At 48.2% G+C, this 24,775-nt stretch overlaps 1 protein-coding gene across 2 annotated transcripts in view; it reads right to left on the bottom strand.

Moving 5' to 3' along the window:
• Positions 1-1,192: 1,192 nt before the first annotated feature.
• Positions 1,193-24,775, bottom strand: part of Gfra2 (GDNF family receptor alpha 2) — a 74,314-nt gene continuing 50,731 nt past the window's right edge. For both annotated transcript variants that reach the window (XM_048330719.1, XM_048330720.1), the window contains 5 exons: positions 9,761-9,870; positions 8,724-8,864; positions 6,286-6,458; positions 2,865-2,918; positions 1,193-1,986 (listed from right to left, as the gene is read on the bottom strand). In XM_048330719.1, the coding sequence (XP_048186676.1) occupies positions 1,864-1,986; positions 2,865-2,918; positions 6,286-6,458; positions 8,724-8,864; positions 9,761-9,870 (601 nt within the window). In that variant the 3' untranslated portion in view covers positions 1,193-1,863. The remainder of the gene's footprint in view (positions 1,987-2,864; positions 2,919-6,285; positions 6,459-8,723; positions 8,865-9,760; positions 9,871-24,775) is intronic.

Below are 24,775 nucleotides of genomic sequence, written 5' to 3'. Positions count from 1 at the left end.
ATAGCCATTCCATGGAGAATATAGTGGGCCCAGCCCCTGAGTGAGGACTGGATGAAACATGCAAACGATGGAATACAAGAGCGAAGACAAACAATGTTCATTCTCTTGGTCTCCAAAGCCCAAACGTTCACAGTTGTCTTCCTTCTGCAGTGGGAACCAAGTAGGCTGAGTCCCTGCCTTTTCTAATCACACACCTCACGTAGACCTAGACTCTCACAGGGCCCCCACTCCACTCTATATGTTAAATAAGCAGGGCCTCCCAGGCCAGGAACAGAACCACTCCCAAGGCAAGAGGCCAGGTTGTCTCTCTGCGGTCCTGCCCTTCCATACCCCCAACCACTGCCTGCACCTTCATTCTCTTCCAATCTCCAAGCAACAGGCATATATCAGTCAGTACATCTCCCACAGGGGGGAGCTACAAACATCACACACACTGGGACATATGGACAAGACATATGTGCACACACACACACACACACACACATACACACGTGTGCACATGCATATAGACTCTCCAGCAGGAGCTCCATGTAAGCATCCAACAGGTATGAACAAGCCTAGCAAAGACACACGCGAGTGAGGCAGAAGGCAAGTCTCTTCCTAGTACGTTTATTGGGGCCTGGTTAAGCATCAATGTGGATCAGAGCCCAGGCCACAGCCCCGTCAGCCAGACTGGAGCAAGGCTCGTGGGAGTCCGTTTCCTTTGTTCCCATTATAGACAACATTATTAAAAAAAATAAACTTTACAATAATACATTTTTCGCTCATCTGTAGGGTATTATTTCCATAGTTTTGTTTCTTAAAAAAAGGAAAGAGAAAAGCACAGGATATATGTATATGGATGTGTAGATACACATCCATGGAGAAAGGAGTTTCATATGTACAGACAGTTGACATTGTCTTGGAAATGAGGAAAGAGAAAGTGGAAATGAAGAAAGGAGAGGAGAGAGAATTGAGCTCCACGTGATCAGAGAATGGCATTGCCACGCATCCAACTGTGGTCTCCACACCCACTCCACCCAAAGGGAGACCCGCCAAATGGAACCACGAGAAACAAAAAAGAAGCCAACAAACGATCATTTCTCTTTGACTTCAAAACTCCCGCCATCAGGGAGAGAGGCACATCTTGGAGCTAGAGTCCAAGGCTTGTGCCCTCCCTGGGAGGGTGGGGGGGGTCTCCTGGGTGGGCTGAGCTCCCAGGCCCTCCTGGAGCTATCCCAGCCCCCTTCACACTACAGTCTGGTCCAGGGCCTCAGCCCAGCCCTGGGGCTTCCCACACCAGACACAGACCCCACCCCCTACACCGCACCCAGACACCTGAGGGCAGAGGGAGGCTGAATTATCATCTTTGAAGCCAAGAGGCAAGGCTGACATGGCCTCCCAAAGCCAGTCCTGCTTCCAAGATCATCAATGCCCTCCAACGGGGCCCTAGAGTGGGCAGTTCCACAACAGCTGCAGTTTTCCCATACCCAGCCTACACTAGGCATGGTGCAAGTCCCATCCCAGCAGGAGTCTTGTCTTGACCTCTTGCTTCAGAAGGGTCCAGAGAGAAAAACACCAGAAGACCATGAAGGGATTTTCCATAGCCGTATGCCCTCATCAGCACTGAGTGTCCCCTGCGGGGAAACCTCAGGGCTGGCCCTCAGGCTAGCCGCCATCTTGTCTGTTTGGTTTAGAAAAACTTCTCCAGAGAAGAAACCTGGGAGGAGAAAGGTTCAGAGACAAGGTGGGGAAAAGAACCTTTTTTTTCTTTTTTGTCTGCAAAGGGGGTTGTGTGGGGAGGTGTGAGTTCGTTTCCGTTTTGTTGGGTGGGAGTTCTCGTCTGCGGAGATTGTAGAAATCTTGTGCCGTGGTTCCCGCAGCCTACAAGGCCAATGTCAGCGTCAGGAGCAGCAGTGCAGTCAAGGCAGCCGGTGGTCGGGCTCTGCTAGGGCCTGAGTTGGGTTTGACCACCTTTTTACTCCCAGGCATGATATTTGTCGTGAGCTGAGTCCACAGCAGAAGGAGAGACAGACACAGAGAACAATAACAACAAGGGGTGGGGGGGAAATGCTGTCAGTAAGGCTCGGCTCAGGTGAAGAAAAAGTCAAGGAACCCATCCCCACCCTTGCTGCTTCTGAACACCCAAAGACCCTCTCCTCCCTTGCACTCTGAGGGTACAGTCAGGCTCCCAAACTTCTGGGCAGAGCAGCAGCAAAGGTGATGTATGGACAGTTATGTCCATCACATGGGCTGCTCCTCCCTGAGTCAGGGCTGAGGGTGCGCCTTCCAATGAGCAGGGAGATGGTAAGAAGACATTAAGGAGAGGAAGTCCCCAGGTCCTCAAACTCCTTGAGAGGGGAAGAGAAGAAGCCACATCCTCCTTCTCTCTAAAGTCGCTAGGAGCCTCCTCCTCCACAAAGGCCTCCCTCTTCTGAAGAATCTTATACTGCCTTTTCCTGTCACCTGGATTTTTCCACATTGAGTCTGTAAGTCATGCACACATTTCCTGTGCCGTGACTGTGTCTGCCCCCCATCCCTGTTCCTTGTAGACATCATGGAGTCAGTGCTAAGCAGGTGCTCACTGTGTTTGCCTTAGAGAGTAAGGACAATGGAGGAGGGCCTCTGATCAGAACAGCCACCTCTCTCCCTCCCACGAGACAACCAGGGGTTCTGGCTGCAGCCTTTGCATCCCCCCGTGCCTACTGCAGTAGAGGGGATGGCAGCCTTTGTACTCCCCCCCCTCACCCCCACCCCCACCCGTGCCTACTGCAGAAGAGGGGACATCCACTCAGGAGGCTCCACTGGCCCAACCTGTGCAATGAGATCCCAACTCTCCTGTGGCCAAGTCTCCTGCACCCACCTCCTGATCTGCCCCTACTCACCTCTGTGAAGCACGTGCTCAACTCTTTGGAGTTGTTGACCTTCAACCCTTGCTCCTGTGGAGAGAAGGTACATGTAAGGCCAGGTCACCGGCCATTCAGGAGCCAGGCTTTGTTCCAGTGACTCAGATAAGACGCCGCTAACCACTGCTGGCACTGTTACGCACAGAATCTCTATGAATCCCATGAAGCACCGTACACCCTGTCCCTTGTGAAACCCTCTGTGATTAGATTCTGGCCTCTCTGGACTCATGGGGAATCAAGTTCTCAACTCTGCTCACAAGTTTGCAGCATTCTGTAGTCACCATTCATCCACGTGTCTGTCTACCACTCAGAGCTTTTCAGAGGCAAGAGCCATGTCTTCTTTGCCTTGCAGTGAACAGTGTTTGGCTCATAAACAGCAACTCAATTAATGTTTTACTAGATGCATGCATGCAAGAATGAGTAAATGAATGAATGCCACGGATCAGAAACAGCATGCGGGTGCCAGCTCATTATTTGCCATCGCTGCTGGAAAGATGTGTAGGAAAAGATCATGAGACTTCATTTGAGCTTAGGAAGCTGAGGGTGGGGGGGAAGCTGTGATTGATTAGTGATGTCTGCCACTGGTGCATGTTAGGCGGACATCTAGCAACTGTGCCTGACCATTTTCATCCCAAACAGATGTATGGTACTTAAGCACTCTGTAGACAAGGTGAGGAGTGAAAAAAGAAAAGCTGCCTGGGAGGGGAAAAAAAGCTGCCTGGGTGATCATTCAGTATTCTCTGCCCTGCCATAACCACTTGGAGGCAGAACCATAGGGTATGCATAGAATCCAATCCTATGGGAGCCAGCTGGGGACATGATGCTTCTGTCCTAGACTTGATTGGTTAGTTCCCAAAGCATTTGTTGGGTAGCTCTGGCCACCAGAAATAACTGGGAAGCCCAAGAAATTATGTCAAACTCACAGATCTTAGCCAGAAGTATCAATAATCCCTTGGATGCCATAGGCAATCTACTACCCAGGGCATCTGGTCAGCTAAACAAGGCCCAGCTGTCACGCAGAGACACTGGCCAAGAATAGAGCCTCTGCCAATGGTAGAGATGAGATTGTGCTGATTATTAAGATAGTAGAAATGGAACCAGGCCATCCCAGGAGGACCCTGTTCACCACCACTGTACCAGTGTTTCTCGGATGCCAAGATATGACCCAGGCAACCCACCACCTGCTTCTCAGCAGAAAACCATGTGCTCCAAGGACTAAATTCTACTTCTCAGATGTGTCACTGCTCTAATCAGAGCTGTGGGAGGCCACTGTAGGGAGCAGAACACACCCATACCACCTTAGAAGACTTGCCGTGATCACTGTTCCTAACTGCCCCTCCTGCCTCTTTGTCAGTCCTCAGTCACTCCCATGTGACTCTAGCTATCAGGTTTATCTGGGCCTTCTCCCTGTACTCTCACCTCCATAGTGGTTGCTAAGTACAAGTCTGTGTGGAACCATACAGGCAGAGAGCACTATGAGATCTGAAGCCTTTACTCAAAGCTGTTCTGTTTTTGTATTGGAGCTCTGCATAAAATTATTTTTTTAATAATCTGCTTTTAAAAACATAAGATTAAAAGAAATCCAACTGGCCTCTGAGGTAGAGCAGAACACCATTTCTAGGCAACCCTGAGCCTCTCCACAGACCTAGACATGGCTGGCAAAATGGAGTTCTACCCCAAGGTCTGCCTACCCAGAGGACCTGGCCAAGTCCCCAACACCCCCGGCCCTGCACCTCTTTTCCCAGCTCAGCTAGGTATATGGAAATCAGATCTGAATACTGATGCTCTCTGAAGGTGACCCCAGGCCTGGATTTCTTCCCCAGAGTAAGCAGGCCCAACAGGTTCCTCTCTCAATGCAGGAGAGAAGACAGCATCTAGCAAGCAATACAAGGAAAAGACAAGAGGAGGAGCTTTGAACCTAAGAACACTGGTGTCAGCAGGCCCAATGGCTGAGTGGCTACACTGTTGGAATGCACTAGCTAGCCAGCCTCACTCTTCCTGGAACAGTTGTCCCACAAGTACTGCAAGATCTAGTTATAGATTTTGGCTGCACAGACCCAGCCCAGATTTCCATTTCTTAGACCACAGAGTCCTATATCCCTTGGTGTCCAAAAACCAATCCCTTGAGTCAAGGTTACTCTCAAATAGAACAAGAAGCTTAGGGACTTAAGAGCCCAAAGCCCTGGGCCCAATTCTGCAAATGGCCCAGGACATGGCTATTGAGCCTGTTCCCTGGCGGTGGGAGATGCTTGCTGTGCATGGCACAGCAAAACTCTCCACATCGCTAAGCCCTCCCTGCTCATTGCAGAAAGCACAGATCTGCACCAGGGATCGCTCCACACCCCAAGCAGTGCCTCTATGCCAGCAGGTAAGCCAGCGGGCCCAGGGCCTGAAAGTGGTAAGTGAGATCAGAGCTGCTTCCTTGCTCCCTCCCCGGACTCCTCCAGCCTTTGTGCAAGAGAATGGCCCAGAAGAAAGGGCTTCAGAAACCTTCACCCACCACCCGACTTCTAGGAAACACAGAACGGACAGGGGCAGTGTGGTGGACAGGGACAGTGTGGTGAACTTCGCACAACAGCCACCCTGAGGCCCCCTGCTGAGTCTTGGGCACATCGTTGAATGGAAAAACCTTCCCGGCATCCGCGCAGAGCAGTCCATGTCGGATGCTCATCTCATCATTGGACCCTCTACACAAAAACAAGGACCATAAAAGCCAGGACCTGGCTGGCCTCAGTTCCCAGTGTACCCTTTATATCTCACATAAAACCTGGCACTGTGGGTCTCTAACATACAGTGGATGAATAGATGAGTGGGTGGGTGACAGAAGGGAGGGGAAGAGGGAGGGGAAGAGGGAGGGGCAGAGGGAGGGAAGAAGACAAGAGGGAAGGAAGAAGGAGGAAAGAAGGGAAAGAGGGAAGGAAGACAAATGAGCAATTGAAACATTAGAACCAAGCATAGGACTGGACTCATATTCCACCACCAGGCAGCTATGTGATCTTGGATGTGTCAAGCAAGCCTCCCAGGTCAATTTCCTGCACATGAAACAAAAATGCCCATGTCTCATTATGTGAGAGTCCAACTAGATGGGTAAAGAATCTATTAACATGCATCCTGCTAGTTAGCAGACGGCTGATAAGTGACACTCACTACATTTCTCTTGCGCCCCACTCCAAGTGTCTAGTGGATCACTGCAGGGTAACAGGTGTTTCATACTTGGAAGATGGATACCTGTATGAATGAACAGGTGAGAAGCAACCTCCACTAGCTCCCCCCTGCCTCTTGGGACCCTGCACTAATGGAAGGACCAAAAGTGCCCCTCTGGGGTCCCCGTTTAAGGTTTTCCACATGGCCCCATGGTGCCTGTCCACTTCCCATGCTTCAGAACCACCACGGCCCTCACCTGGACAGATGTGCAGGTGGTGATGACACTTGTCCCCAGACTGGTGCTGTCACTGAGGTCATCTGGCAAAGAGGGAGTCTTCTCCACCCGAGGGGTCTGGGTGGCCTGTGATGAGGGGCTTTTGGGGGACACATTCACATCTGTGCCATTGCCAAAGGCCTGGATGGCATTCCCTGGATAGAAGAGGACAGATAAATGCAGGAAAATCAGAAGCCATGTCGGTCACTGCCCAGTTCTCCCACTGACCACTGCCATCCTTGAACCAGCCTAGTAGAAGACAGAGCCAAGGCAATGTACATAGTGAAGACTGCAGCAGAGGAAAGGAAGAAAAGAAGAAATGGGAACCAGGGCTAGAGAGAGGGCATCAGTGCCACAAACCTCTCCTGTGGAACCTCCCTAGCCAGAGGCCCTTCGGGCTCCTCTGCCATCTCAGATTCCACTCAGTCCAACTCCTTCCCAACACCCTATGCTTCCCCATGATAGCCTCCCCCATCCATGCTATCAACTAGGATAACTAACCTGGCTTCCTGGCAAAGCTCTATCCCTAATATTCACCCCCACAACCAAGCGTCTAGAAAGTGTGTACCCCATCTCATGTCCTCAATGCACTTCGAAGTCCTTGTGTCCACACTGGAGTTGGGACTCTTCCTGCCATTGGCAGTGCTTCTCTTCCCCCATGTCTTGAAGAGGTCATCTCTATTGGCCTGAGTGTCCCCAAAACAGAAACCTATGGGCTCACCCTCACCACTCACTGGCAGGCACCTGGGCCCACAACCGAAAGATCTCCTCAGCCCATCTCCTGTGTCACCACCGCCTCCCCTCCCGCTCTGGTTCGCAGTCATCAATGTCCTCTCCTGTAGACACCTGCAAGCATTCCTTATTGGGACAGCCATCAGTCAGACTTTGAACTCCAATAACCTCCATAAGGAGGTCTACCTGTCCAGACAACTGTCCAGATGACTGAGTGCAGTCATCTCTGATGCTATGTGGCAAGGCTCAGTGCTTTGCAAGTCCCTCACAAACTACTGTTTTCTGAAGCGGGTAGACCAACAGGTGCTCCCTGCCTCTTCAAATGACTGAGGCCCTGCTAGTCATCAAGGGCCTCACAGAAGCCTTCAGGGCCTCCTCACTCCTGTTGACGTGGGCACCCCTACCCTGAGCTCGAAAGAAACCTGCACAGAATTAAGGAAGAATACAGAGATAAGAATCTGGTGGAGCAGGTGAATTTGTCCAAAGTGCATTGTGTATATGTGTGGGGGAAAAAATCTCAACGACAGGCTGGCACCAGTGGCTCATACCTGCAATCCTAGCTACCCAGAAGGCTGAAATCTGAGGATCACAGTTCAAAGCCATCCCAGGGAACAAAGTCTGTGAGACTCTTCTCTCCAATTAACCACCAGAAACCTGGAAGTGGGGCTGTGGCTTAAAGTGGTAGAGTGCTAACCTTTAGCAAAAAAACAGCCCAGGAACAGTGCCCAGGCCCTGAGTTCAAGCCTCATGACAACAAACAAACAAACAAAAAACACACAATGATACTTTCTCTCATACTACAAATGTCTGCTAATTCAAAAATAAGATTATTATTTTTGCCAGTCCTGGGGCTTGAACTCAGGGCCTGAGCACTGCCCCTGGCTTCTTTATGCTCAAGGCTAGCATTCTACCTCTTACGCCACAGTGCTACTTCTGGCTTTTTCTGTTTATGTGGTGCTGAGGAATTGAACCTAGCGTTTCATGCGTGCTAGGCAAGCACTCTACCACTAAGCCACATTCCCAGCCCTAACATGATTTTTTAATCCAAGAAAACAACTCCACCCTAGGGGCCTTTCACTCTGTACTATGAGCAGCAGCAGCCTTAGTTTACCTCTATCCAGCTTCACATTCAATGATAAGCACTAGAATCTGTGTCTGTCATACAGAAAGGAAAGGAAAAAGATGAATTGACAGATGGAAAGGAGGGAAGAGGTGTACAGGTGGCATGCCCAGCAGGAGGTGTCAGATTTCCAGTATGGAGAGAGCTCAAGCTGTGGGCTTCTGCTCCCTGCAACCATTGGATTAGGAGTTGGATGACTTGAATAGAAAGTCACCCATTACGAGGTGGAACTCTGAAGGGAGAAGTGACAGGTGACTGAGAGCCTTATGAGACAGCTCAGTCTCCAAGGAACCTGGCTGGAGCTGTCAGAGCAACAGATCGGAAGCCCTTAGCCTTGACTTCGCACGGGCTTGAGGCGCCAACGGTAAACGAAGTGTCCTGGTGCGAATCTCCAAGAGTGCAAATCCCAGAGTCCCTGTGGGGAGGCCCCATGGTAGAGATGCCCATGCATATTGCCAGCTCTCTCAATGGCAAAAGGAGTGAATGGTTAGCACAGGCTGCAGGCTCCCTCCGATGCAGTAGGGTGGGGTGGTGCCCCTGGGGTGTGAGAGCGCATGCCCAGACTTACGGAGGCACGGATTCTCAGTGAAATCCCTTAGGAACTTCTCACACTCCTCCTCCATGTTTCCACTGCCACGACAACTGCACCAGGGGGACACCACGATGCTGGTGGGGCTTGAGTCCACATAGTTGGGAGTCATATCAAACCCTAGGCATGGAGGGAGAAAAGGGGAAGGAGACGAGCTGTAGAGGCTTCCCTTTGAACCCCAGGCACGGTGGATATCTGCCCTCCCACTTGCCCTGCCAAACGCACGTGCACCCCAACTTCCAATGCTAATCCTGAGCATTACAATCCTAGGGACCACGTGATCAGCGAGGACAGAGGGACAGAGAGGCCAAAGATATAGAAGACACAGAGCCCTTCATCACCATAAAAGGCCCCAGAAGCTGGGCCCCAGCCTACAGGCCCTTGCATTCTCCTTCTCCACCACAAGAAGAGAATGTCTTCTAAAACCAAGGAAACAAAGGCTCCCAGATCACAGCCTGATGCCCGCATTTACCAGTTAGGTGAGTCTGGCCAAGTTTCTCTAAGTCTCAGTTTCCTCATCTGTACAATGGAGTCCTAACACTTCCCTCATGGTTGTTACTGGCTAGAATCCAATGAGACAGTCATGGAAACACAGTATCTAGAAGGCTATTTCTTCTTTTTTTTTTTTTTTAGTTTAATTTTATTGTCAAAGTGATGTAGAGAGAGGTCACAGTTACACATGTAAGGTACATTTCTTATCACACTTGTAATCCCCTCCCTCATTTTTCTCCCACCTTCCCCTCCTCCCCCAGTCATACAGTTAATTCCCACCATATTGTCCTGTTAGTATCATTGTTCACCCTGGGGCCATCCTCTCAATACTAGTTAGGCCCCTTCCTCCATGAAGAACTGGTCTCCCTGGCTTTGTCCCCGAAGTTCTATCTGAATCCATTGCAGAGAAGGCCACAAGCAGGCTCTCTCCAGCACCAGCCCTTTGCTGAGCTGCAGCCCCCAAGCTCATGAGGATGGGGCAGCAAGAAGCCACCTTGAGCTCTGACAACACAAGGAGAACTTACCAATCATGCCAGCATAGGATCCCAGACACGCCTGGTAGTTGTCCTCAGGGCAGCCGGTCAGTGTTCGGTAGGAGGCTCGACAGTTGGAGTGGAAGTCTGCCAGTCGGGACCTGGTGTCAGGGGACGATCCAAAGAAGGAAACAGGAGTTGAGTCTGCTGGCCTACTTCACCTGTGTGTGGCCCAGCAGCTCTGCTCTGCCACTCCCCAGAACTACAGGAAGTCAGGACGCGGAAGAAATGGGGGAAACTAAGGCTCAGAGACTTCAAGCTGTGAGCAACTTGAGGACAGAGTTCCTGGAAAGGAGGGAAAGGAGGGTGGCTTAAGGAAAGTACAGAATCAGTCTGGCAAAGAGGGCTCAAAAATGAACCTCAAGAGTGGGCTCCAAATACTCTTGTCATCCAAAGAATGAAGAAGCTCCAGGCAGGGCTTACAGAGCCTCCTGCCTTGGACCAGGGCCAGGGAGCCAGGCTCTCACTATTGGCCTACAGTCAGGGATGACCTGCTCAAATCCAATGTATCATTGTTCCTATGATAAAACGGGCCCACTAATACCTGCATAGCCACATCTGAAACTCTATCTGAGGCTCAAAAGAGCTGGTACCCAGGAGGGTGGGAGAAAAGTGTCTTTTTTTTTTGCCAGTCCTGGGCTTTGGACTCAGGGCCTGAGCACTGTCTCTGGCTTCTTTTTGCTCAAGGCTAGCACTCTGCCACTTGAGTCACCGCGCCACTTCTGGCCATTTTCTGTATATGTGGTGCTGGGGAATTAAACCCAGGGCTTCATGTATACGAGGCAAGCGCTCTTGCCACTAGGCCATATCCCCAGCCCCAAGACAAGTGTCTTTAGGGTAAGACCAACATTCCTGCCTGGGCTCTTCTGCATCACCTCAAGCAATGTCCATCCGGATGCCCCACCAGGCAGTGCCAGCCTGCACCCACTCTTCACTATCACCACCTAACACCACATCATGACCCTGTGTACCCAGGCTGTGCCATATTCAGCCCAGGAGCTGCCTAAAGGCAGATGCTGTCAGACTTGGGTATGTCCCCAGCCTCCAACCTCAGAGCTGGATATGGAGGGTTACACAGAATACCAGGTGTCTACACCAAATGAACATGGTAATCTCCATTCCTCCTTCCTCCTTCCCTAGTACCCCGGCTACACAGTAGGTCCATATCAGTCAGAGTTAGGAGGTCACTTCTCCCCTGACCATGACCACCCCAGAAATCATCAGCTCCTATGCGTGGATGTCCTTGGCCATATAGCCTCGAATAGCACAGCAGCTGAGTCGCAGTAGCTCCAAGAATGGATGAGGAGGAGGCTTCATTCACTGGCATATTCCTAGTGATGAGCACAAAACAGAACCACAATAGCCATGTTCCCAGTCTCTAGTAGCTCCACCGCATGAACCAGCTACTGGAAGGGCCAGAACCAGATCCCCTCATCTCAGCACACATTAAAGGACCTCACAAAGTCATCCAAATTCAGCTCTCCTAGTTGTGCCCCTTTGTACTGTTTCCCATTTGAGCAAAAAGCAGATGGAGGGAGGAGACAAGAGGTTTGGGGGAAAGACATTGAAAGCAGAGATCACAATTTTGCCATGGACGGTACTCACAGTCTGCTGAGTGGACCCTACCATCATCATTCAGGCCCAGGCCATTAGAAGAAGGTAGATGAAGTACCCCACCTGAGGCTCACCTTATGGTCCTGAGCTGTGGTTTATCAAGAGAAATCCCTCTTGAAAGATCTGACCCCAACAAGGTGTACCTCCACAACCTGTGCAGCCAGTGAAGATCATTAACACCAAACTCAAAGTCAGAAATGGGAACTGGCAGCTCAACATTGCCCTAACTCACTGGGCAGCCATGAGCAACTGCCTTGCTTCTCAGGGACTCAGTTCCCTTATTAATCAAATAAATAAAAAGTGTAGGCTTGTAGTTTACAGTGTATATGGTACCTTCACCATTTAGAATGATGAAAAGGTGCTGGAGATGGATGGAAGAGGTTATACAACACTGAAAATGTACTTAGTACCCCTGAGTTGTAGATTTCAAAATGGTTAGAATGCTGAATTGATGTTATTTTGCCACAATGACTTTTTTAACATCCATCTTTTATCGTTTAATCCTCACAAAAACCCTATGAGGTCTGACAAGCAGCTATTATTATCCCAATTGATAGAAAAGAAAGCTGAGCCTCAGAGAAGTGAAATCAGCCTAAGATCACAGAGCTACTGAGCAGTAGATCCAGGACTCCAATCCAGATCTCCAAACCCAAGAGCAGGCGAAGCCCTTTCCGACAGGCTCCTCTGCTCCTATGTGGGAAGAGGGTCCTCAGTCCTTGAGGGTCCTCCCGGAAGCCTCCTTCTGGGCTTCTGGGAAAGCAATGTCATCCATCTTTGGTTGTGTCAGCCTCTCTCCTATCACCAATAGGAAAAGCAGCATCCCTGGCCTCACCCTGACCAGCTGGAAGATAAGATTTGACCTTGAACTTCAAAACCAGTGTCTGTCCCACTCTGCTACCCAGCAACCGAGAGGAGTCTAAGTGACTGAGAGGAGTCTAAGTGACTGAAGAAGGAGGGATCATCTCTGTCCTTTTCCTGAGACCTGAGGAAGAAGCATGCCGAGGGGACAGAGACTCTAATGGGATTTGGATGCAAACAAAAGAAAAGAAAATCTGGTGTGGGTTGAATTGTGTCGCTGCCAAAAAAATATGCTGAAGTCCTAATGTCAAAGACCTGTGACTGTTCCCTTGCTGAGAAAGAGGGATTGAAGCTATAACCAAGTTAGGCTCAGAGAGAAAGAGAAGAGACAGACACACAGCGCAAAGACCAGGAAACAATACAGGCAGAGACTAGAGTGAATGGGTCTCCAAACCAACAACTGCCAACCCCACCAAGAGATTCTTCTTTGAGCGATCTGAGCGAGCATGGCTTGCTGGCACCCTGACCTCCAACTCCTGGCCTCCAGAACTGAGAGGACACTTGTTTTACAGGAAGGGCTTAAATTCAGGGCCTTATAACTTGCTGCACAAGCCCTATAACATTTCAGCCACAATGCCAGCCCTTTTTGTGTGCATTGGGTTTTTTGTATTTGTTTTTTATCAGCGAAGTCGCTCATTTTTGCTCAGGCTAGCCTTGGACTTCAATCCTCAATCCTTCAAACCTTCAATCTACATTTCCTGCATAACTGGGACCAAAATGTGCCCAACTGCATCTGCCTTGTGGATTGAGATATATAGTCTCACTATAGTCTCCACCCACCCCTGGCCTCCAAACACAATCCTTCCCACCTCTATCATCTATGTAACAAGGGTTATAGGTGTGTGCCTGGCCCAAGAGAACACATTTCTGTTTTAAGTATCAGCTTCTGGTACTTTGTCATAGCAGCTCAGGAAACATCTACAGGCCTTTCAAGTACTTCCTCATTCGCTTTGTCCAAATCACTGCCCAGAGAAGCCAAAAGGATCAAGTCAGGAGCCATCACGGAGTGGGACCAAGCACAGATGAACATAGATGCTGTAGAGCATGGGGCAAGACAGCTGCTACAGCACAGGAGAAGCTGCTAGTTACCATCTTTATGTCAAAAATGTATCCACACATCATTCAGCTGAAATACAGAAGCCCATTCATACACAGGAGCTATCTCCTACTTCCTGCCTTCCAAGGCCACCTCCAGTCCCTGCCCCAGAAAGCCCTCTTCACCTGGCTACATGGAAGAGGAGCAAGGGCTCTAGAAGCTGAGCAATGTGCACAGAGTGAGTCCCTTGGGCAGACCCCAGAGTGAACCAGAGGGAAAGCACAATCTCATTCCTCTGTGGCTATGACCCACTTCAGTCATAGCAAGCCTGATGGTTGGTCCAGGCCTCAGAGAGGAAGCTGTACAGAGTGAAGGGAGGAAAGGATGTGGGCTTGGACCAGCAAACAGCAGGGGGAAAGGAAAGGAAGCAGTTAGGCCTTCTGTTGCCCACTTCTCCATTCTCAGCATTAAGGCGGTCTTGGCAAGCAAAAGTGACAAATGGAGCCATTTAAGAGGTTACCATGTCCAAGTCTCCAGGAGGCCTTTGATTGCTCAAGTTTCTCACAGCCTCTTAGAGCACAATAAATCCATGGTAGTAAGCTCCCTCTGTCAGTGTAGGAGACCAAGTGGTGTCAATTTCCTTCAATCACTTGATACACTCCAACTCCAACCACGATGAGAACTGGCCGCCTGAGCACTCTAGCCCAGTCCTGGTAGGCAACGCTCTCCAAGGCAAATGTTACCCTTTCATAATACATGATGAGCCAGCTGGTGATGTCTGCCTCATCTCGAGGCCAAATGTCACTTCTTCTCCTGTTCACCAGGAGGGCACTGATCTCTTAACTCCATTCCTACTGCCAAGAACAGACCTTCCCTGGATCAGATCACTGCTGCGACAGATTTCTGCCTTTATGAGGCCCCAGAAAAGAGACAGCATAAAGGAAGCAAGAGAGAAAGAGACAAACAAATAAATAGTGAGAGAAGGCAGAAAGCCAGCAAGGAAACCAAAATGCACACAAGCCAAGTCCATCCCTGTCATGATGGAGAGAAGACAGCCAACCGAGCTCAGGGCAGCAGGTGGATTGTCCGAAAAACACAAAAACCCTCTTTGGGTCGGCTTCATTAGCAGCTGCAGCCTATTCAATCACAGGAAAACAGCAGGAGAGACACTTGCCCCCTAATTTGATGAAAAGGTTGCCATATTAAATGCAGAACATTCAGTTCATTTGCATTTCAGATAAATGATTTTCTTCCTTCCTTTTTTTTAAAGTAGATACCTCAGACATACTTATTTCAATTTTCTGATGCTAGGATTCAACTTAACTGCTGTATGTTCGCTATTTAGATCCGACATCCCTATTGGACAAGCACAGATGCCCACCGAGAGGGGAACGAAGCAGGGCTGGATGGGCAGAGACCAGCCCGCACACGCAGCAACCACCCAGATTTGGAGAAGAGACTTCTCAGAGTGGTTCTCAAAGTGTGATGATCAAACCAACCGCATCGGCATCAACTGGGAACTCATTAGAAATGCAAATTCTCTAGGCTGCAGCCCAAGGATACACAACTTGAAATTGTAGCCGCAGGGCCAGCACTCCTCTGTACCAAGTCCTCCAGATGATGGAGAGGAGAGAGCTCCAGACTGGGGAGGCAGCCATCTGCACATGTTTCAAAGCTGGACTGGTAGGTACGTTTCAGAAAGGTACCAAGAAGGTTGTGGTTACATAGAAAGACTATACATTAGTGTCACACACATGCGCACACACACACACACACACACACACACACATCCTACTGACCCCACAGACATACACCCTACTCAGTGTTATGCTTTGGTATGAGCCAAGCAAAAGAATAATAGCATCTGTTATAAGTGAAGCCCTCCGTGAGCCTAGATAGTAAACACTGTCTGAGACTGCCCCAAATCCGTCCATCCTAGAATAATATTGAGGTGCATTACTCCCCAAAGAACTCCCAAACATTCTAATTTTGACCGACGGGGTCTGAAGTTCTTCTCATCTTCCCAGAGTCCCATGCATTGGGTTGTACCTGCTACATGGTTGCTATGGAAACCACTGGGTTTCTCGCAGTTGTAGAAGTGAGTTTAGAGGACGAAAGAGGCCTAACATTTATCAAGGACCTACTGTGTGTATGATTTCGTCATCTCATTTACTTCTAAACAATCTCACAAAGCAGACACGTTTCACAGTAAGGACATGGTATCTCAGAAAGGCTAGATGGCACAGTTGCTCTAAATGTAGCATGTGACAGCCAAATGCTTGCCAAGGAGAACAGGGTGGTTACCACCACTCTCTACTAAAAATGATTGGGGCACTTGGATATTTTATGGAAGGGAAAGGGGGCCCAAAGAAGTATCAATAACTCATAAAAGACTGAATGCACACTTTATGGGAAGGCAAAGGAAATGGCTTTAATAGACTAGAAAACCTCTGGGTTGGCTTTCTAAAGTCCTTCTGAGCAGTGGAAGGCTCGGTTAAATAAATGGGTTCAATGTGATGCAACACTGAGGTAGTGGAATGCGAATTTCATCCACATGGTTGTTTTCTGACTCTCTCAGGGTGGACAAGCTCGCCCCTCCCTCCTGATCTTCCCAGCCTCCTCCTGGTTTCATCCCACCGCCACCACAGGTTTGTTGAAACCAGGGAGCAGATGGTGAGCAGGGGAAAAGAACTTCATCCTAAAAGACCACACACCATCTTCCAAGACCAGATAGACAACTGACCCCTGCTGGACCAATCCCTGGAACTCCTTTCTTCTGGTCACCATGGTCTAGGAATAAGGAAGTAACACAAGCTGGGCTAAGCATGATCCTGGCCTTCAGTCTTCTAATGTAATTGATAAGAAAGAGAATTCACTCTTCTGGTTGTGAGATACCCAGTCTGAACACAAACATATCAGGACTGTAGTCCAGCCCTGGAGGTCTCAATAAGAACACACAGAGCCACCTGAAGAGGGAAAGAATGTAACAAGGAGAGGGAGGGAGAGAGTCCTCTTTGTACTTGAATAACACCCCTGCCCTTTCTATATTTGATTATGTAAGCCAATCAATTCTTTGATATCTTTCTTAACCTAGTTGAGTCTCTGTCATTTAAGAAAAAATTATTGACTACTACTAACTTCATTCTCTGAGATTATATGCCCTTCTCCGCCCATGTTTGAAGCAATCAAAAAAACACACTTTACAAAAAGAAAAAGGTCACATCAGCTAGGGATAGTTTAATGGTACAGTTCTTTCCTAACATATAAAGGCCCTCTGTTCCATTCCTAGCATTAAAAGCATCATCATCAATCACAGGCTAATCATCAAATCCACAGAAAAGCCAAAGAAACACAACCAGTTCAAAACATCAACTTTGAAAACAAATGCTGACCATACCCCTGTAGCCCTGTAGCAAGATAATCCTTGCAGGGGACTTTCTCAAGCTGAAGGGAGAGAGCAATTCAAATGGGTGTCAACACCAGGGAAGGCTACATTGCTACCGAACATGACTAGGATATGGAGTGTGTCAATATATGAAAATTTAAACATGAAATCACGTTAAGAGATTTCAAAGGAGCTGGTAACGTTTATGCCCCCTGGTTATAAACAAGGGAAAATGTGAAGCTGTGAACTGAGGACACTAACAAGAAAAAGGAATGAACGGAAGACACTGTTCATTATGCTCTCCTTTAATAAAGTTGCTTGACAATTGTAATTATGTCTTGTGGTTTCACTGAAGCAGGCCTCTGAAATCCTGTGTTATTATAAACAATTTTTTTTCTGAAGCTGTTCTGGGGACATCCATCAATTCAGGTGACTGTCTTGAAGCAAAGAGACAGAAAAGGAAAAGCTCTCAACTTGAGGTCTAGCTCCTCAGCCTTGAGCAGCCCCAGTTCCTGGGAGTGGCCCATGAGGAGATGGGCCTAATACTGCTCTGCAAAATGTCCTCCAACCCTTCTGGGCATGATTCAGATGCTCAGGCATTGCTCCAAGCATGAGGTCAAGTTCAAGAAAGTCTGACCTCCTTCTCAACGTCTCCACAGAAGCTCACCTAGGCCTGATGTCCAGTGTCTGATGTGACTGCACATTGGGTTTGAATCTTGGCTCAGCTACTCACTACTTGTGTAGCCTTGAGCAGGTCACTAAACGAGGAAGGGACAGTACTCAGCTCATATTGCCTTCATGAAGGCAGAAAGAGCTACCCCACCAGGGACACAGGCAGGGTCTAGACAGTGCCTGGCACAGTGGGTGTCCTGCCAAGGCTCACTGTTGTCATGGTCGATATTAAGGGCCCCACTAACCATGCCTTTGCATGAGAAACTCTGTGCCACGTAGAGTCCCTGTCCCTTCAAGAAAAAGGAACACAATACCTCTCACTTAGGAACAAGCACTTCTGTGTTAGTACTGTGCCACACAAAGTACTATCACAGACTCCGCCACACTGTACCACAGAAGTGCCGAGACACTGTGATTATTATCCCTGTCCTACTGGTAAGGAAACTGAGGCATAGACAGTCTAACTAACTAATAGAATAGCACAATAACAAGGCCAGGGAACTTGGCCAAACTCCAAAGCCAATAACTAGGCATTCCCTCCCGTCACAATGTCCTCACTTTCCCTAGCCCATTGCTCTGACGCCATGGGATGAGGGAGGTTTATTTCTTTTCTGGAACCATCTCAGGAAATCACTGGGTGTTTCCATGGCCTCCTCCAGCACATAGCTCACACAGTACCTCGTCTCTTCTCCAAGTGAAATATGAAGATATTCATGGCAAATAATGACCTGGAAGAAGCTGTGGTTAGAGCCACTGGACCTCAGCTGACCCAAAACAATCAATCAGACACAGCCCACTACCAAGAGACCAATATTCCAATTCTCTCGGGGAGAGGATCAGGAGGGCCTGAATGGGGTGGGGGTCAACCTAAGCCCATCTGGGTCTCCTCACAGGACCCAGGGGTCAGAGTCAAGACCATTTCATTCCTTAAGAAACAGATATTAGATACACTCCATCATTCTCCAAAAGCAGATCCTCCTTTGTCCATTTCTCCTACATCCCTTCATCCATGTTCCAATCCTATTATTATCCGGTAAGAGGAGAAAAGAATTAAATGTGTGCATCATTTGATTTTAATTGAAGGACTGTTCTATTTCATTGAACTGCTAAGTAAGCTGAACAAGAGATTGTGTTTACATAAGCAAACCCCAAGTCACTATAGACTTGCTGTCACATTAAGTCAATACTTATGAAGGCTCTCTATTTAATTATTCAGTGAGGATTGACTTATTATTGTGTTAAGAGTGTGGTTAGCCTTGAGCTAGGTAGCCAGCCAGCTGAAAGATTTCTTTCAACTTTCTCTGAATGCTGATATGTTTCTTGCTAGTGGTGTTGAGGTTTGGGGCTCTTTCTTCTCTCCTGCCCTCTTACCTATGCCTGTCCTCTTGCTGCAGAGAAAATGCTCCAGGCCCACCCCCCTTTGGGGACGAGAACAAAGGTGACTGTGTGGTTGACCTCACAAAGATCATGCTAGGCTGCTAATTTGTCCTGCACACCTAACATCTGACATCTCCTCAGGATAGTGCCTCTGTTCTAAACTGTAGCCAATCCAGCCTTTATTCTCCCCATTTCTGACTGCCAGGACCTCCTACTCAAAGTTCCACATCTTTTCCCAGCCTCATTACTATCAGCATCTCCCTTCCTTCCAGCCTCCACAGACTGTTTGTTCAGTCTTTGAAATCCTCCTAAACCCTATTATTCCATGACATATTGTTACAAAAGTACAAAGATTCAGGTTCTTACATCCAATCACATGTCCTGAAATATAACAAGGAGAGAAAACTCTACAAGTGCATGCTTTGTCTAAGCTGAAGGAACACCGGAGAAGATGAACCGCATAGTTATTAAAAGCCAAATCCCAGGCACAAAGTTACCTGGGTTCAAATCCCAGCTCTGCCAATCACAAGGAGTATATCCTTGGACAACTCAGCCTTGCATCCTCAACCAGGGGAAGGCACCAATAGATTCTGAGAAGATTAAGGGGAGTTGCCACAGTGTACCTGGGACTATAACCACTATGCTAGCCCTCGCTTCCATAAGAGGCCCTCTGTGGACCTGGACTGAAGAACAAGTCCTTGGGCTTCTCTATTGCCTGTTATCTGCCCCCTGACTCTACCCACAATTGAGATGATCTCTGTGATATTATCTCTCAACGCCTCTTCCTCTTTCCCACCTCAAGCCCACATACCAACATTGATAACACATACTCCCCAAACATGTTTCATGTATGTTGCTCATCAGTGTTGTTCCTCTTGCCAAAATGCCTTTCCCCAACCACATCCTCTTCAAAACCTCTTCTAGTCCCATACCTTCTAAACCCAAGCCAGGTGCTATTCTTGGAAGACTTTACCCAAGACCTAAACATGTATCACAAACTCCTTTTCCATTATCATGTCCGAATTTATATGCTCCTATCTTTTTCCTACTAAACTGAGTTCTTTCAGAAAACATCTTATTTATGTTTGACTCATCAGTGCCCAAAGAAATGCCCGATGTATAACAGAAATGCAGTTGCACTAGTTGGAGGAATAGAAGGAAGAAAGGACAGGTAAATGAGTGAGTGGTTGGTTGGATGGATGAGTGGGTAGGTGGATGGATAGATGGGATGCGTAAATAAGGATTGCATCTGCAAGCACAGAGGACTTTTCTCTAAGCAACAAGAGGCCACCGTTGGACAAATAAAGCCATAGGCAGACTCCCCAAGCTGTCATCACAGTGCATTGTGTCAACGTTGCATTTACTTGGGAGCACAGATATCTCAGCCCCTCCTCCCAGCCCCCAAAACAAATCACCTCTGGTAAGTCTGTCTTTCTGCTTTCCTCTAATCCTGCCTAGTGGATCTCTGCCATCCCTGGTAATATCCAATCACTAAATGAGGCCCCAGTGGCCTGCAAAAATTAACACACATCCTTAAGCACCACTCTTAACATGAAGAAGTACTTTGGGGACCTACAGAGAAGAAGCCAATGTGTCCCTGTGGAAAAGGCTGGTTAAAGTGTCCATTCTCCAACAGGCAGAGGGCAAAGTGAAACAATGATGGAGCAGAGGACTGAGGTCAAAGCACCTGCTGTTCACAAATCCCCAGCCCTGGGCCCAGCACTACGCCTCACAGTGCCTAGCTGTCTATGACTCATACCCAAGAGTATTCAGCGGTTTAATGCAACCACATATGCCTTAGTACTTCTGAAAATTGGAATGTACTCTATATGTGTTTATCATGTGTGTGCTATATATATATATATATGTTTATTTTCTTCATAGAAATAGAAAAAGAACATTGGTGTTCAATTGCATCTTTATTCTCTTCTTCATTTGATTAAACATAGATGATCTTCATGTAGGAGCCAGACAAAGGGAGACAGGTGTTAGCAGAGCACATGATCAGTCTTACTCTGCAGCCTGAACCAATCAGAGAGCAGGAAGGACCAGTTGGGGGTCTTCTCTGAGAAAGTACAGGAGCCTTTGGGCCTTCAGCCCCCTCCTCACTTACCCTCCTTTCCTGGCCTTGAAGGTGGATAAGTATTTTTTTCTTATCAGGCAAATATCTGGGCAGCTATGCCACCACTAGGAGTCTTTCTCATTATATAGACTAATGAGAACACCATGCTTCTCAGGAGCAATTTATCAAAGCAACATCCATTATAAATGACATTTTTCCTGAGCTAACAAAGGATGTGAGGCTGGGGAGACTGGTTAAAAGGAAATGTTTAGCTGATTCCAGAAACCATTCTGAAATTAATTACCCACCCCCCATGTTGGCCAGTGCTTTTCTCCCTCTGTGCTCTTCCTCCTTAGACCCCCTGCCCTGTCCACCCACCTCCGGGCCCCTGAGCCAGGAGCCTGGGAAGGCCAGCGGGCCTGAGAGTGGACCAGTTCCTGGAAATATGATGCCTCCAGGAGAGGGCAAAGTCTTAGGTGGTGGCAGCACTGGAGCATGGAAGACCAGATTATTTGTGGTACCGACTTGCTGATGCAAGATGAAAAATACAGCAAACTGCAGCTGCTGAACTCAGCTTATTTTCTTTTTCTCCCTTCTTCCCCTTCGCTGAGGTTAGTGTTTTACCCAAAAAAAAAAAAGGATTTAAAAGAATAAAATCTATAAACTGGGGGGTTCCGACCTGTCAGCATAAGGTCAGGCAAATGGAATGCAGCATCCAGAGAGGAGGGAAGCTGAGCCTTCAGCTCACCTGTACACAGGAAGCTCCGGCACACACATCCCTATGTGTACACCCCTGGAAAGATCCTGCCACCCCAAAAGACACGCACTACACAGGCCACATACCTTTCAGTTTAAAAGTCCTCATCACCCCCATCAGATGCATTTCTACTCTTCAACTCCATAGTAGGTCTCCTTCTGACCTCACAGAGATCAGAAAGGAGTGGCTCTCCCTCAGTACACACTGAGGGAGGTTCAGGAGGTTCAGAGGGTGGTTCAGGAACAAGACTCTCCACCATGGAGTGTGCACACAGCCCTAACTACAGGCAACTACAGACCTACCCATGTGGAGTGAGCTGGATTTAAACCAGCAGGACACAGAAAAGCAGCTGATCACCAGGCCCCATTGGCTTAGTCTTTTTTCTTAATTTTATTGCCAAGGTGATGTCCAGAGGGATTACAGTTACGTATGTAAGATCATGGGAACATTTCTTTTAGAACACTGTTACCCGCCCCCCTCAGTTTTCTCCCACTTTCCCTCCCAACCACCAATCCTTGTCCCCCAGCCCCCCTCCAATCATGGCTTAGTCGTTTGTCATCCAGAAAGTTCTGCTACAGTGAAACTAACCACTGGAAACAAAGAGTAGATTTCACTGGTCATTGTTGTAGCATGGAGCTCAGTGAATTCTGCTATGAGTTCTGTGTGAATCTGCAGCAGTGGAGAAAGTAGACCAGTTATATGGTTTATTCTTCCAATACTGGTTGATGTGCTCCTAAATTGAAGTACATCTTCTTACAATAAGTTGACTGAAAAAATACTGTTGGAAGGCTTAACTAGAACCTTTTTCAACTAGGAGTCAAATCAGTGATGGCAATTCAAGGTGTCAAGTGGCTAGTGGTCTGCAAGCAAAGGATCTCCAAGGAATCGATCTGATGTAGAACTGAAAAGCTCTGCTGTGCTAAGTCCATGTGCATAGAACAGAACAGAAAGGGAATCAAGAATAATCAGTCCTATTCCAGAGGCATTCGGGATTTGGGATTCAGGAGTTGGGTTGCACTGGCCAGTCCCCTTGGGTTACACTCACTCACTGACTGCCTTCCATACTAAAATTCAAGTGCATACAGACTGACAGAACAAGAGTTCTTCCTGGTGGGAGCCCTCTAGGACACACCCGGGCCTACACTAGGCTTCACTGGCCACTCCAATGAAGGAATGACCCAAGCAGGATCCCAGGATGCTGACCTTCCCATTCTAGAACTAGTTCTCTCTCAAGTGCCACAGAACTTCTCCATCTCCATCCCTCCCACTGATCCTCTTCTGAAAGGGAGAAGAGGCAGGTGGCAGCGTAGAGGAAAGGCTTCCCCTCGAGCACCCATTCTCAAAACACAACCAGACTTTCTGAAGAGGTCAAGACCCAGAGTAATACTAAATTAGGCCAAAGGAGATACCAACCAGAGTTCCTCCCCAAACTGAATCCTTGGACCAAGAATAAGGTCTGAAGACCAGGTTTTTTACGAGAAGCCAGGGGTCTACTATGTTCCATAGAAAGAGAGTGACAGAGCTGAGTGGCTCCAAGATGGGAATGGAGCTCGAGCACAAGCCCTTCACTGAAGCCCAATGCCCATTGCCAGGCAGGGGAGAACCACCAGAATGCTGAGCCAGCCCCAACACGCACCACGAAACCTGTACTTTACAAACTGGTGTTTTTATGCTATTTGTGTTTTCTATAATTATTTCCTTTTAGTCCTGCCTTTGCATTTTGCTAAGAGACCTACAAAACTAATAATAAATAATCATAGCTAACAATTTTGAATGTTTACTATGTGTCTGCTAAGCACGCCTAAAAGCACTAATGCATTTAATCCTCCTGAATACCCTGAAACAGACAGGTAACACACAACTCCCCACTTGGTGAAAAAGGAAGCCAAGACTAAAGAGGAACTAAATGACTTGTGGCACAGCTAGGAAGTGCTGGGACTGGACTTGAACCATGGATCAAGGCCAAGGCTTATAGTGCTCTCAAAGGTTTAAGTAGGCTTGAGACTCTGTTATATGTGTGTCAAGCCTGGCCCAAGAGAGGCAGAATTCAGGAGAGAAACCCCAAAGGGGAAAAGAGTGGTGATCCCAAGAGTAGAGCTGAGGGTGTTACCTGACTTCGAATGCTGCTGGATTTCTCTCCTTGAGAATACATCTAGGCTCTGCCAAGTGGGTGCTGAGCCTTTGTAGCCCCGAGGAAAGCTGAGTGACAACCTACCTTCTCTCTCAAGTCTCTTCTCTCAAAATTGTAGATTTTCTCCAGCTCTTCCTCTGCCCAGTACCTCATCCCCAGAAAGTCTGTCTTCAGCTTTCCTCAGCATCAGCCCAGCTACGCCCCTCCCAGCACTTCTCAGAATCCTATTAATTGTTATAGTTTTCTAGATTTCTATAGTTTTCTGCCTTGGTGGAGGCCCCAGTGATAAAACAGTCCTCTCTGTCTGCTAATACCCCTAAGAAGTGTGCGTGGTCCTGCCTGCTCTGGCCTAAGGTATACTAACCAATTCCCACAAATTCGGTGAGCTAAAATAACAGGATCTTGTCTTCTCCATGTTCTGGAGGCTGGAATTCAAGAGATCAGGAGGCCAGGTTCCCTTGGAAATCCCCAGGAAGGATCCTTCCTGCCTCTGCTAGCTTCTGGTGGTGCCAGCATTCTTTGACTTACGATGGCATCATCCCAATCTCTATGCTCATTGTCACAGAGCCTCCTTCAATGTGTGTCTCTGTGAACATCTTTCTTGTAAGTATGCCAGTCACTGGATTTAGGGTCTTTCTTAATGTGGTATGCGCTCATCTTAACTGTTCCCATTGACTCAGACCTGACTTCCAAATAAAGCCACGTTCTACCCACATTCTGGGTAGACATGAACTTTGGGAAGTTATTACCCAACCTGTTACCTTCATCAATCCCCTCTTGATCCCAGCAGGCCATTGATCTTTTCTTTTTGCCTTTTTTCTGACAGACATAGGGCTTGAACTCAAGACCTGGGCCCTGTCTCTGAGCTTTTTTTTTGCACAAGGCTAACACAGATGTTTCTGCCCAGGCTGGCTTTGAACCATGAGCATCAGATCTCAGCTAGGGTTGCTAGGGTTACAGGTGTGAGCCACTGGCGCCCAGCTGGCAACTTGGTCTTACTATACCCCCCCTACCCAAGCCTGAAGCAAGTACAGGCCAAATCTTGTTCCTAGACTCCCATCCTCTCTCCCCAAGGCCAGGTATGCTCAGCCTTGTAGTTAGAGAGGCCACGCAG

The sequence above is a fragment of the Perognathus longimembris genome, chromosome 21 (genome assembly GCF_023159225.1).
Source record: "Perognathus longimembris pacificus isolate PPM17 chromosome 21, ASM2315922v1, whole genome shotgun sequence".
NCBI classification, from domain to species: domain Eukaryota; kingdom Metazoa; phylum Chordata; class Mammalia; order Rodentia; family Heteromyidae; genus Perognathus; species Perognathus longimembris.
The sequence above is the reverse complement of the archived record's forward strand: the minus strand, read 5'-3'. Positions and strand labels throughout refer to the sequence as shown.